Source organism: Tupaia chinensis, unplaced genomic scaffold, assembly GCF_000334495.1.
Source record: "Tupaia chinensis unplaced genomic scaffold, TupChi_1.0 Scaffold000273_1, whole genome shotgun sequence".
Classification (NCBI taxonomy): Eukaryota; Metazoa; Chordata; class Mammalia; order Scandentia; family Tupaiidae; genus Tupaia; species Tupaia belangeri.
In genome coordinates, this window is record NW_006159755.1 from 1,373,571 (window position 1) to 1,386,654 (window position 13,084).

Below are 13,084 nucleotides of genomic sequence, written 5' to 3' on the forward strand. Positions count from 1 at the left end.
TTGGAGTTTTACTTTTGTTTTCTTTTTTTTTTTTCTTTGAAGGTTGGAGTTTTAAAGAGAGGAGATAGTATAAAATATTTCACAGTTTGTGTGTTCAAATATAAGGACAACAGAAAGAAAATATACAACTGTTCAACCAAGACATTAAAAAAAAATTTAGAACAAGAAAACTCAGTGAATTCAATTGAAAAATGGGAACAAGGATGGCCCAGCCTAGATGTCCGAGTAGGTAGCTGTACTGGACTATAGTGCTAGAAGCCACATGGCTGACTGCAGGTTCAGATCCCCTCCCAATTCAACTGAACTGTGCCAGTAATGTGTGTGCATGCCCAAGATCCTGATGAGCTGGCGGGTAGGGGAAGGGGATCAAGGCATTACAAGACCCTATGGAGGGTCTCTCTCTTTCTCTCATTATCTATCACAAATAAAATAGAGAAATAATTTTTCTTTAAAAAATAGGAAGACAGAAAGATTTAAAAGAAAACATGGTAAAGAAGAAAACATAAAGCCAAACATATCAGTAATCACAATAAATGTGAACAGGTTAAAATCACTAATTTAAAGTCAGAGGCTTTTTATTTGGATTTCACAAAAGGAAATGTTAAGCTTATTTGGCAGCTCAAGCTAATGAAGCTGAACCTGCCATTACTAAAACAAAGTCTGGACATAGGCCAAAATGTAAACAATGACTATTACTAGTTGGTGAGTTTAGAATTAGTTTTATGTTTGTTACACCTTTCAATATTTTCTGAATTTTCGGAGAGGTGTATAAACTGATTTATAACCAGGAAAAAAGGGAAGTTATTTTTCTTTTAAAAAATCCACCAAGGCACTTCAGCAAACCTTCATGGGACTTTCCAAGCCAGTGCTGGGTTCCAAGGAGGGTCTGAAGAAGGGTCCCTGCTCTCCAGGGCCAATGTCATAAGAATGCAGGACAGACAGTGTAAAGATGGGTCTCCAGGGCCAGCAGGTGGCATGGTAGTTAAGGCAGCCAGATCCCCACATGACTGACTGCATGGTTCGAGTTCCAAACCCAGCAGCTCGTAAATCACACTGGATGTGTGTGCATGTGTGCCTAAACTCTGAGACGAGAATAGAGCAGGAGGGATTGTGGTGTGTGTGACTATACCCCCAGGTGACTTCTCCCCCTCCAGCAAGCACACACTCCCTACTGCAAATTTTAAAAGATGGATCTCCTGCAACTCCAAGCCCTGAGTATAGGAAAGAAGAAGCAAGGAGAGCCTCTGAGGGAGGAGACACTCATAGTCCATGTAGAAATGTGGCCCAAGGTGAGCCTGGTGCTGGCATTCTTGGCTGGGGTACAGTGCGAGGAAGGGCAAACTCAGTGAGCCAGCCCAGAGCACATGGTGGGAAGCAGTGGATGGGTCAGGACACAGAGTCCGGGACGGCAGAGGTTGGTGTGCACTACAGAAGAGCGGAGGGAAGAGAGGCTGAGACAAAAAGATGCAGATGGTGCAGGGTGGGGTGGGGTGGGGTGGATAATTCCTGCATGGGCAATCTGTGGCCAAAGCACATGAGAACAAATGGCTGGGCTGCTATCACTGCTGCACCACACACACGCATGTGCTCATGTACACATGAATGTACACGCATTTGCATGCATGCCTATACACATGTACTAACACACACACACAATTATTTGCTGCTTTGTGTTTCTGGCCCTTTAGCCTAGAGGATTAACTGTCACAATGGAAGTAGGGATCTCCACCAGGTCCAACCTTTCCTGACACCCATCCCAATACCCACTGCTGCCTGCCCCCTCCTGTGGTAAGGCATTGCTAGCTGTTGTTGACCGGGAGCCCACCGTGGCTTTCAAGCAAGACTTGACAAGAGGGTTTGCAGTGAGGGCACGGGCAGAAGGTGCAGGGGCAGAGGCTAGAAGACCAGGAAAGAGACAGCTGTGGAGGGAGAGATGTGAGATTGGGAGAAATCCTGAGGAGGCGAAATCAGCAGGGGTTAGCCGCCAATGTGAGTGTGGGGTGAGGAGCCAGAGGAGAACCAAGACCCTGGGCTCCTGGGTGGGAGCTGTGCAGAGAGGCCATAGCCAGTGTGCAGCCCCTGTGGGGAGTGGACTCAGGGAGAGGGAGAGATCGGGCTGGCTTTAGGCAAATAGAGATTGAGGATTTCTCTGGTTGGGGACAGTGGGCACTCCACTGAGGGCTCCAGGAGAGGGTCATTGATGACAGCAAGTGAGCAGAAGTGAGGGCTGTGGCTGCAGTCACCGGGGCCAAGAAAGAGGCACTCACAGCCGACCAGTGTCTTCAGCACGGGATGTTGCTCCAGGCTCAGGCCAGTCCCAAGACTGGGAGGATCCCCTGCTCTTGTCTCCTGAGACAGCCACGGCCCTATCACGGCCACCCTATGACTCAGAGCCCAAGCGTCTCCAGACCCATCACAGGCCAGGCAGCTGGCCTCTGCCTGACTGGAGGGCTGGAGAAGTTGCTGCCCTTTTGCATTCATGCCTCCCTTGGAACTGGGTTAAACTTTGACTGAGGAAGTGCTTACTGAACCCTATTCCATACGTGCCACCTGGTCACACTTTAATTCCAGTCTGGATGACTTCAGTCTCCAAGCTTCCCACTTCCTGAATTGAGCTTTTTCTGGAGGTTGGGGGCAGCCGTGTCTCTGGGGTGATGTTGGCGGTCTCAAGATCACTCCACACAGCCTCAGGTCCCAGTTGCAGCCACGCCAAGTGACAGCAGTGGACAGTCGCCCACAGAGCCCAGGCTAGTCAACGAAACCAGTGGCCCGTGACACGCTCCCGGCTGTCTGGCGGGAGACTCTTGTGAGTGCACCGTGGGGGACGCAGACCTCTCACATTGGCCTCTGTGCCTTGGGCTGGCCTCTGTGAAGGGGCGCCTCCCTGAGGTCTAAGGTGGGCCCCATGGCATTTTCTGAACTGCTGGACCAAGTAGGCAGCGTGGGCAGGTTCCAGGTTCTCCAGACAGTGGCTTTGGTGGTCCCTATCATGTGGCTCACCACCCATAACATGATAGAAAACTTCTCCGCCGCGGAGCCCAGCCACCGCTGTTGGCTGCCCCTCCTGGACAACGGCACTGCCCAGACCACTGTGCCAGGGGCCCTCGATCCCGAGGCCCTCCTGGCCGTCTCCATTCCACCAGGTCCCAACCAGGGGCCTCACCAGTGTCGCCGCTTCCGCCAACCGCAGTGGCAACTCCTGGACCCCAATGCCACAGCCACCAACTGGAGCGAGACGGCCACAGAGCCATGCTTGGACGGCTGGGTCTACGACCACGGCACTTTCACCTCCACCATCGTGACCCAGGTAAGGGCTCCCCGCGCCCATCCCAAGTCCCAGCACCGTGGAGGCCAAAGTCGCAGATCGCGGTTGGCTGGACTCCAGAAGGTCCAGTCCTGAGGGGCAAGGGGGAACCTTCCCAGGCCTTCCTCACTCTCTGGAAGGCTGCCAGCCCCTGGGCAGCCACATGCCCCACAGGGAATTGGGGGGCAGGAGTCTGCCTACAAGGGATGGCAGCTGGGCTCCTGGAAGTGCTGAGTGGCACCTGAGACTGGGCACCTCTGAGCGATTGCACCTGCATGTCCTGCCTGCCCTGCTGGCCTCGCTCAGAACCAGCCCAACTGACATATGTCAGCTGCGACTCCAGGCGGCTCAGTGCGCAGGGGACTCAGTGACTATTCACCGAGTTCCTGGAAGGCAAAGCACACACTCCCAGAGGGCTTCCCAGAAGGGGACTTAGGCAAATCTTGGGCAAAAGGGGAGGAGCGGCTAGTCCTAGTGAGTGGGAAGGGAGATCTTTGTATGGGGCAGGAGGCAAGTGACTCCTATAGGAGGTGAGAAGCGGGTCACTGCTACAGTTGAGAGGGATGAGGGGGCAACAGGTAGGGGAGGCTTGATCCCTGATCCATTGGGCAATAGGGAGCCATGGAGAAGCTTAGGTAAGGGGTGACAGGCTAGTCCTCTCAAAGCCAAATCACACTTGTCCCACAGGGGGGCCTAATATACGACCCTAGAGGTTGCCAAGCCAGTCACCCCAGGCAAGCTCCCTGGGGGCCTCCCCATTCATTCTTCGGCCTCTTCCCACCTGCGTTCAGCCTCCCTCCTCTTCCATCAGTGGGACCTGGTGTGTGACTCTCGGGCCCTGAAGCCCATGTCCCAGTCCATCTACTTGACTGGGATGCTGGTGGGAGCTGCTGTGTGTGGCCATGCCTCAGACAGGTGAGCATCCCCTCACTCTGATCTGGGCAGGACCCCCTTCTTCTGGCTCTCCCCACACTCCAGGCCCAGCCCTGACCAGCCCTGAACTGGCCTCCCACAGCCAGGTCTAGAAAGCTCCCTGCTTATGGTCAGGATGCTGCGTGGGCCTTGGACCTGCCCCTGCTGTGCCTCCTGAGCCAGTTTCACGCCCTCGCTGAGCCTCAGGCCCACAGACTACTCCGGGGTTGTAGAGTCATTGCTTGCATCAAACGTGCCTGCTACACCTGCTCCCCAGTGCTCCTGGTGACCGCGAATACGTTCCCCGCTGGGACTTTAGAGGTCTCCTGTGCTCACGGTCCTTTCCTGGCTGGAGAATGCGGGCCTAGCCCTGGGTGTCGCTTTAGCATCCACCTTGGCTCAGCAGTAAGCACAGGGTGGGCTCCCGTTGGTCCAGACCCGTGTGGTGGGTGCTGTGGCAAGCCATGGGTCGTCACCTTCCCAGCGCGCGCGCGTGTGTGTGTGTGTGTGTGTGTGTGCACAGGTCTGGGCGCAGGCTGGTGCTGACCTGGAGTTACCTTCAGATGGCTGTGCCAGGCACGGTGGCCGCCTTCGCCCCCGCCCTCCCCGTGTACTGCCTGTTCCGTTTCCTGCTGGCCTTTGCTGTGGCAGGCGTCATGATGAACACAGCCACTCTCAGTAGGTCCCCAACCTGGTGTCAGGCAGGGGAGGTTTCGCTCAGGCTCCAGGGGTGACCGCTCAGTCTCCTTGCAGTGATGGAGTGGACATCAGCACAGGCCCGACCCCTGGCGATGACCATGAACTCTCTGGGCTTCAGCTTCGGCCATGTCCTGATGGCTGCAGTGGCCTACGGTGTGCGTGACTGGGCGCTGCTGCAGCTGGTGGTTTCCATCCCCTTCTTCCTCTGCTTTGCATACTCGTGGTGGGTGCCATGCCCCATCCCCATTCTCGGAGGAGACCCTGTCCACTCTCCACCCGGAGGGAATGGGACTCTCTTTTCCCTGGGGGCAGGAGGCTAGGGATGCTGAAGGTTTGGGGCGCATGGGACGGAGGAAAGCCACAGGAGTCCAGCACAGCAGACCAGCCGCAAGCCTGCAGATGCCCCAGCGATGGCTCTGGTGCCCAGGACACTGTCCCAGTCCTCTGCGTGCCTCTTCTCCCACTCAACCTTCTCCTTCTCCTTCCTGCCTTTCCCCTCCTCCTTTCCCTGCCTACCTTGGCATACGTGCACCCAGGCCTGTTCACTAGAGAACAGGGACCCAGTCATGAGAAGAGACCATAGTCTGGAGACCATAGTCTGCACACAATGCTGGCATGTATGAGAGGTTAGAACATGCCAACATCGCTGAAATAAACCAGGCAGAGCTTTTACTAAGTATCTGGCACATAGTAGGTGCACCATAAATATTTGTTGGATAGATGGAAGGATGAATAGATAGGTAAGGGTAGAAAAGTAGTTAGATAAATGAATGGATGGATGGATGAGTAGATAAATTAATTGGTGAGTGGGTGGGTAGGTGGATGAATAGATGGATACATGCAAAGATGTCTGGATGAATGGGTTGGTTGATGGATGGATGCATGGGTGGATGGATGGTTTGATGAATGAATGGATGAATGGATGCATACATGGATGGATGGATGGATGAGTTGGTGGGTGGAAGCATGGATGGATGGATGCTTACATGGATGGATGGATTGGTGGATGGATGGATGGTGGATGTATGCATGGAGGATGGATGGATGGATTGGTGGGTGGGTAGATGGATTGTAGGTGGATGGATGGATCAATGGATGGATGGATGGATGTGCTAGTGAATAGATAAATGGATTGGTGAATGGATGGATGGAGGCATTTATGGATGAATGGATGGATTGATGGTGGGTGGATGGATGCATGGGTAGTGGATGTGTTAGTTGATAGATAAATGGATTGGTAGATGGACAGATGGATGCATAAATGGATAGATTGGTGGTTAGATGGAGAGGTGCATGGAAGGATGGATTGGTGGATGGATGGATGGATTGGTGAATGGATGGATGAATGGATTGTTGAATGGATGGATGAATAGATTCATGAATGGATGGATGGATGGAGGGATGAGTGGATGGATTGGTGAATGGATGGATGAATGGATTGTTGAATGGATGGATGAATAGATTCATGAATGGATGGATGGATGGAGGGATGAGTGGATGGATTGGTGAATGGATGGATGGATGGATTGGCAGGTGGGTGAATGAGTGGATGGATTGGTGGGTGGATGGGAGCATGGATGGAAGCATGAAGCAGAGGCACAGTGGAAAGCAAACACTCACACCCGCACTGGGAGGAAGGCAAACTCCACAAACCTCACTCAGCCTAACAGCCGGGAGTGGAGTAACAATTAGCTTGCAGTCATTCCCAGAGCAAGAGACAATTCCATCTCATGCAGCAGCTCTGTGAGGAGGCAATCGTGCCTGACAGGTGGCCTTCTGTGATGGCAGATCGGCCCCCATCACCAAGAGGGTGGAGGGCGAAGGGAGAAGGTCAGCAAATGGATTCCAGGTCACCCCTCCTGGTGCTCCCATGCTGATGCCGGGCTAAACCCCCTTTCCCTGGCAGACATGCCCACACAGGTGCTGTGGGAGTGCCCTCATTCATTCATTGCTTCATTTATTCAGCAAGTAACTACTAGACACCTAGCAGGATGGCAGTGCTGAGCAAGACAGACGGTCCCCTGTGTGAACGTGGGCATGTGAGGATGACCCTGTGGCTACTACTCCCAGCAGCCCCTCTGCTCTCTTCAAACCACTTTCTCTTCGAGAGAAGTGTGTGCACAGGCTGCTCCCATTTCCCCCTCTGCCTCAGGTAGTCTCAAATTCATGGCAATGAGTTTTCACCCCCTTCTCCACCAACACTTGCCAGGGTCCCCCGCAATGGCCCAGTTGCCATCACATTGTGGCCTCTGCACTGTACAGTGAGCATGGTCCGTGTTCTCTCCCTTGGCTGGTTTCACCCACGCCCACAGCTCCCAAGGGCCATGACAGCTCCCTCTTCCTTATTGCCCCCAAATCCAGCAGGTCATGAGGGCCTGTCATCTCCGCCTCTAATCTGTACCTCAAATCCCCCCTTCTCTCCCTGCTCTGCAAACCCTGAAGGAAGTCAAGGCTTGGGGGGTGAAGCTGGTGACACACCCTGGCTGCTGCTCGGGGGACCCCCATGGGCAATGTTCTGGAGGCAGGGGTGGTATGCAGCAGTGGTCACTGGGGGAGGCTCATGGGCGGAAAAACAGGGCAAGCTTGGTTTGGTGCCAACATAGGAGCCAGGTTAGTGCTGGGGGCGAGATCCTGCCAGAGGGTGAGGTTGGGTCCTTGGGATCTCTGACATCTGGGAAGCAGTGGCTGCTGTCCCAGTCTGGATGAAAGGGCCCAAAGCGAGCTGGGGCAGCAGGGACGGCCAAACATGAGAGGTGAAGGAACTGGCGACGGGCCAGGTGCAGAAGGAGGAGGCTAGAGGCATCCTAGACCCTGCGCCTGAGCCCCGGGGTAGGTGCGAAGCTGTGTTCAGGCTGGAAGATGCAGCCACGGGGTGGACAGGAGGACTGTGTGACATGGGAAGGTGCAGCACAGAAGAGGGACCCCAGCAGCCCGTAAGGGTCCTCACAGCTCCAGGTCTGGTTCCTGAGTGAGGCAGGGGAGTGAAGGGAGGCCGGAAGGAGGGAGAAGGTGGGAGAAGGAGGCAGAACTGCCCACTGATCTCAGCTACCCTGAGCCTGGGGCCTGTGGGTGCCAGGAAGGCCACTCCCTTGGGCAAGGTGGACAGAGGGGCAGTGAGGCTGGCACAGTCCTGGGGCCTCAGGCAGTGACCCCTCCTATACCGTTTCCACTCCAGGTGGCTGGCAGAGTCAGCACGATGGCTGCTGATCACGGGCAGGCTGGAGCGGGGCCTGCAGGAGCTGCGGAGGGTGGCTGCCATCAACGGGAAGAGGGCAGTGGGGGACACTCTGACCAAGGAGGTGAGGCAGCCGGGCCCTCCCCGGGCTTGAACCCGGGCCCTGCAGAGGGCCTCCTGAGATACTGACTGAGGGCTCCAGCTCCCCGTGGTGAGGACCTCAGGGAGGAGGGTCTGCCCAGTGCCCCCACTGCCAGCAGTGCTCTCCCATCCCCCACACTGCAGGTCTTGCACTCGGCCATGCGGGAGGAGCTGAGTTCGGGCCAGGCTCCCGCCAGCCTGAGCACCCTGCTGCGTACACCAGGCCTGCGCCTCCGGACCTATGTCTGCACGCTGTGCTGGTAAATGCCCTAGCCCTCGCCCTGGCCCCGGGCCCAGCCCTGCCTCTGGCCTGCCACAGGGATCGGGGCTGCGGCTGGCATGGGGAACTGTGCCAGTGGGCCCACGGACCTGAGAACAGCTCCAGGTCAAAGCCTGCAGCGGTCGCTCGCCCCTATCGGTCAGCATCCTGGCAGGAAGGAGTCCCGGTCAGGCGGGTTCAGGAGGGGACTCAACAGGGGCCGAGCCCATAGGAGAGATTGAGGGAGGGTTTATCACAAGGGCACTGGGGGCACAGAAGTGCCAGCATGATGAGACAGTCCAGAGACCAGCCCGGACAGAGACACACCACCCCGTCTGGAGGGACTAGGGAGGCAGAGTGGTATTATCAGAACCCTGGGCCCAGGACCACCCAGCAAGGGCCAGAACCACTGAGGTGGAGGAGGGGCAGCTCAGGGAGCAGGACCCATCACTCCCAGAGCCCCAAACAGAGGGAGGGAGGAATACCCTGGCTTCTCCCTCATCCACCCTCCAGGCCTCCCCTGGCCACAGGGTCCCACACTGGCGAGGTGGCGAGGGGACCCGGGTGTAATCCGGAGAGGTCACAGCACCCACCTGTGCCAAGCCAGTAGGTGGAGCGGGAGGCTGCTCCCCAGCTCACTCCCCGCCCTCGCCCCCAGGTTCGCCTTTGGCTTCACCTTCTATGGCCTCGCCCTGGACCTGCAGGCCCTTGGCAGCAACGTCTTCCTGCTCCAGGTGCTCCTGGGGGTGGTGGACTTCCCCGCCAAGACAGGCACCCTGCTGCTGCTGCGCCGTTTGGGCCGCCGTCCCTCTCAGGCCGCGTCCCTGGTGTTGGCCGGGCTCTGCATCCTGGCCAACATGCTTGTGCCCCGGGGTGAGCCGCAGAGCCTGGGGGCTTCCCTGAGGCCAGGGATACCAAGAACAGAGGCCTGTGGCCCCCTCCTCTCCGTGTGCTAGACCAGGTGGAAGGAGGCTGCTGGGAGCATCGGCGGTGGGGCAGCAGGCAGGACGGAGTGGAGGGGCAGCGCCGGGGACTAGAGAGAAAATGAGACGTGGGCGGATTGCAGGGGGAGGAAAGAGGCTCATGGAGGATGCCTGGGGTCTGGCTCTGAGTGACCGAGTGGGAGCAGATTGGGAGGTGGCCGTGAGGTCACTTAGGACCTGGGGCATGTGTGGGGTTTGGGCTCCAGGTAGACTCACAAAGGTTTGGAGAGCGAGGCCTGCTATGCGGGGAGGAGCCTGGGCTAAAGGCACCCCCCAATCTGGCCCCGGGCACACCAGTTGCGCTAACCCCGCCTCCATCCACAGAAATGGGGGCCCTGCGTTCAGCCCTGGCCGTGCTGGGGCTCGGAGGGGTGGGCGCCGCCTTCACCTGCGTCACCATCTACAGTGGCGAGCTCTTCCCCACAGTGCTCAGGTGAGGCTGTGTCTGGGCCGAAGGAGGGGGTGCCCTGGCCTCCCGGGGCTGAGGTGGGTGGGGGCTTCCCCAGACTTGATGCTCACGCCATGCACCCTCTCTTCTCTGTGGTCTCAGAGTTGTCCAGGTATGTCCTGGCCCAACCTGACCTGCTGGGCCGAGTGGGGCTGGGCCGGGGTGGAGGCTGAGGCCGCGGCAGGGCATCCGGGTCACAGGGTGACCGAGGTATCCGGGTCTACAGGATGACCGCGGTGGGCCTGGGCCAGATGGCATCCCGCGCAGGAGGCATCCTGGCACCTCTGATCCGGCTGCTGGGCATCTATAGCCCCTCCCTGCCCCTGCTGGTGTACGGGGTGGTGCCCGTGCTGAGTGGCCTGGCTGCACTCCTGCTACCCGAGACCCAGAGTTTGCCACTGCCGGACACCATCGAAGACGTGCAGAAACAGTAAGTGGGCCAGTCACTTACCCAGCACCACACAGGGAATCCCAGAACTGGGCAGCCTGGCCCCTGGATAGAGGCAGAAGCAGAGGCCCAGAGACAGATAGGACGGGCCCAGAGTCACACCACACATCTGGAAGAGTGAAGACCCAGGGCTGGGTCTCTGGCTGGCAGCGTGGGCTTTGTCCTCTGCTCATCCACCACTGGAGACACAATGGCCTAGATCCAAATCCACCTTGAGAGAGGTCAGGGGAGGAAAGTCCCCTTTGGAAGGTCCCAGACTACTGCTAACGCACGCAGGTGGCCGACAGGGCTGGCACTGCCACCCACCCCCATCACGTACTCAGGGAGCGCAAGTCTGGCCCCCGAGAATAGCAGCAGTATTTCCTGAGTCCTCGGGATGAACACAGGTCAAGGGGCAGGGGTCATCTGCATTCCCGAGACACGCCCTTTCATGTCTTTCCTGAACAGGACAGCAAAGAAGGTGGCACGCAGCATCCCAGAGCACTGGGTCCTCAAGTCCACACAGCTCTAGCCTCCCGGGAAGCCTGTGCTGGGACCGTCAGAGAAGCAGGACAGCAAAGGCCTCCATCTCCCAGGGGCCCGGGGCCTCCCCTCACCAGTGCCCCCACCCCGGGGCTGCCTCTCTTGCTATCTAAGGAGCCACACAGTCCCCACCCCCACACATCGTGGCTGCTGAGAGGAGGAGGGCCCCTCACTGCTCCCTGTTCCACCCACACACCCCCAGAGCTCCGAGGTCAGCAGAGGTTGAACCTCCCCGGCCTCCCCTGGAGCAGCAGAGCCTCAGCTCCTCAGCTTCACCCTGAGGTCCTTGGCAGCCTGACCCACCTGCTCGGGCCCCTCCCCACCCCTAGCCCCACTTCAGCCCCAGGCTGGCCAGGCCTCTGCCTGCAATCCCCTTCCCACCTCCACACCTGAGACGCTCCCCTCCCGGGACACACTCCTCAGGAGCCCCCAGACCTAGGGCTGTGGCCCTCCTTCCAGGAGCCCACAGGCCAACCCCCTTCCCCTCCTCCCCCGAGCCCATGACTTCCCTGGGGGTGGGGAAGGTCCCACTGCCCCTGTCCCAGGATCCACACAGGGCCAGGCTGGAGGGGCACCCGTGCAAGGGATTGAATAAAGAGTGGATAAAGGGAGCCCAGCAGGTGACATAGTGATTAAGGCGCTGGACCCCCACATGGCTGACTACAGTTCAAGTCCTGGACCCAACGGCTTGAAACTCATGCCAGGAATGTTTTCGTGCATACCCAAAATCCTGAGAGGAGAATGCAGAAGAGATTGCAGTGTGGCCATCTCCCTGGGGGATTGATTTCTCACTTTCTGTCCCTGTCTCTGTCTCCCTCTCTGGCAAGCACACGTGCCCAATAGCAAAAATCTCTCAAAAAAAAAAAAAAAAAAAAAAACCCAAAAAAAAAAAAAAAAAAAAAAGAGTGAATAAAAGAACAAACAACTGCTCCTCACCTTCCCCACTGACGGTGCCCCAAATCTGCCCAGGTTGGGGAGAGGGAAGTTGGGGAGGTCCCGGTCGGCACTGCTGGCTGCACCTTTCCCAGGCCAGCTTTCCTACCCTGAGGAAGGCCAGGGGGACTATTTTCCAGCCTCTGTTGTGGGCCAGACCCCATGCGAGACACCACAAAACTTAACCTATTTCATGTTTTCCTAAGCTCTGTGGGGCAGCTGTTGTACCATTTGACAGAGGGATGCCTGAGGCTTGGAGAAACTGGTTTCTGACACACAGCTAAGAGAGCATGGAGTCAGGACCCAGGCCCTAGCTCATAGGTCTCCAGCGCTCAGCTCTGGCCACACGCCCCTCCACCTACCCTGGCCTCCCTCTCTGGGCATGCAGTGATGCCTCTCGAGGGCAGAGCCAGAGCCTCAAAGTCCCTCTCGGAATCAGCCAGGACCCCTCAGAGCCACTGGTGCCACTCACAGAGAAGCGCACTGCAGGACACCCCAGTGGCTCCAGGGCAGGCAGGAGCCATCGCCACCAGCCCTGGCCCACCAGCTGGCCCGACCAGCTGCACCACCCACGCATCCATGGGGTCATGCGCAGAGAGTCTCTGGATCCACCCATGCCTGAGTCACTGCTTCCAGCAGAGATCTGCACACTCTTCCGCACACAGACACATCTGTGATGCTCACACGTGTGTACCCATGTGCACATGCACGCGCACACACACACACACACACACACACACGGGACGGACTTTGGGGAAACAGAAAGCAGCTCCTTGCCCTGGGGTTGCTCCCTGACCTGGTCTCGTTGGTGCAGCCCTCGGGCCTCTGGGGGTTTGTGTCCTTCCTCCCTCGATCTGCCTTTGGCCAACCCCAGGGCTAAAGGTCATGTTTGTAGATGGCCAAAGACAAGCTTATACTGGCCTGTCCTGGTCTCTCTGTCCTTGGTCTGCTATGAGGCTGAGAACCAGCTGCTCCCTTGCTCAGCATTCTTTTTTTTTTTTTTTTTTTTGGAGAGGTTTTCGCTATAGGGCACGTGCACTCACCAGACAGACAGAGAGAGACATAGAGACAGAAAGCGAGAAATCACCCCCCAGAGGGGATGGTCACGCCGCAGTCCCTTCTCCTCCATTCTCCTCTTGGGATCTTGGGCACGCACGCACACGCGCCCAGCGTGAGTTTTAAGCCACCGGGTCCGGGACGCGAACTGTGGTCGACTACGTGGGAGTCCAGCGACATAGCCATAGGGCACGTGCACGGTCC

The 13,084-nt window shown here is 57.4% G+C and overlaps 1 protein-coding gene across 2 annotated transcripts; it reads left to right on the forward strand.

The window, feature by feature from the left end:
• Positions 1 to 2,550: 2,550 nt before the first annotated feature.
• Positions 2,551 to 11,571, forward strand: SLC22A12 (solute carrier family 22 member 12). Of its 2 annotated transcripts, XM_006149848.2 has the most exons (10): positions 2,551 to 3,307; positions 4,116 to 4,219; positions 4,740 to 4,894; positions 4,970 to 5,138; positions 8,091 to 8,214; positions 8,376 to 8,491; positions 9,149 to 9,363; positions 9,798 to 9,906; positions 10,148 to 10,351; positions 10,817 to 11,571. In XM_006149848.2, the coding sequence occupies exons 1-10, from the start codon at positions 2,906 to 2,908 to the stop codon at positions 10,878 to 10,880; spliced, it is 1,662 nt and encodes a 553-aa protein (XP_006149910.1). In that variant the 5' UTR covers positions 2,551 to 2,905; the 3' UTR covers positions 10,881 to 11,571. The 2 variants fall into 2 exon arrangements, with proteins under 2 accessions (XP_006149910.1, XP_006149909.1); XM_006149847.2 differs by lacking the exons at positions 4,740 to 4,894; positions 4,970 to 5,138 and having other exon boundaries at positions 2,555 to 3,307.
• Positions 11,572 to 13,084: the final 1,513 nt, after the last annotated feature.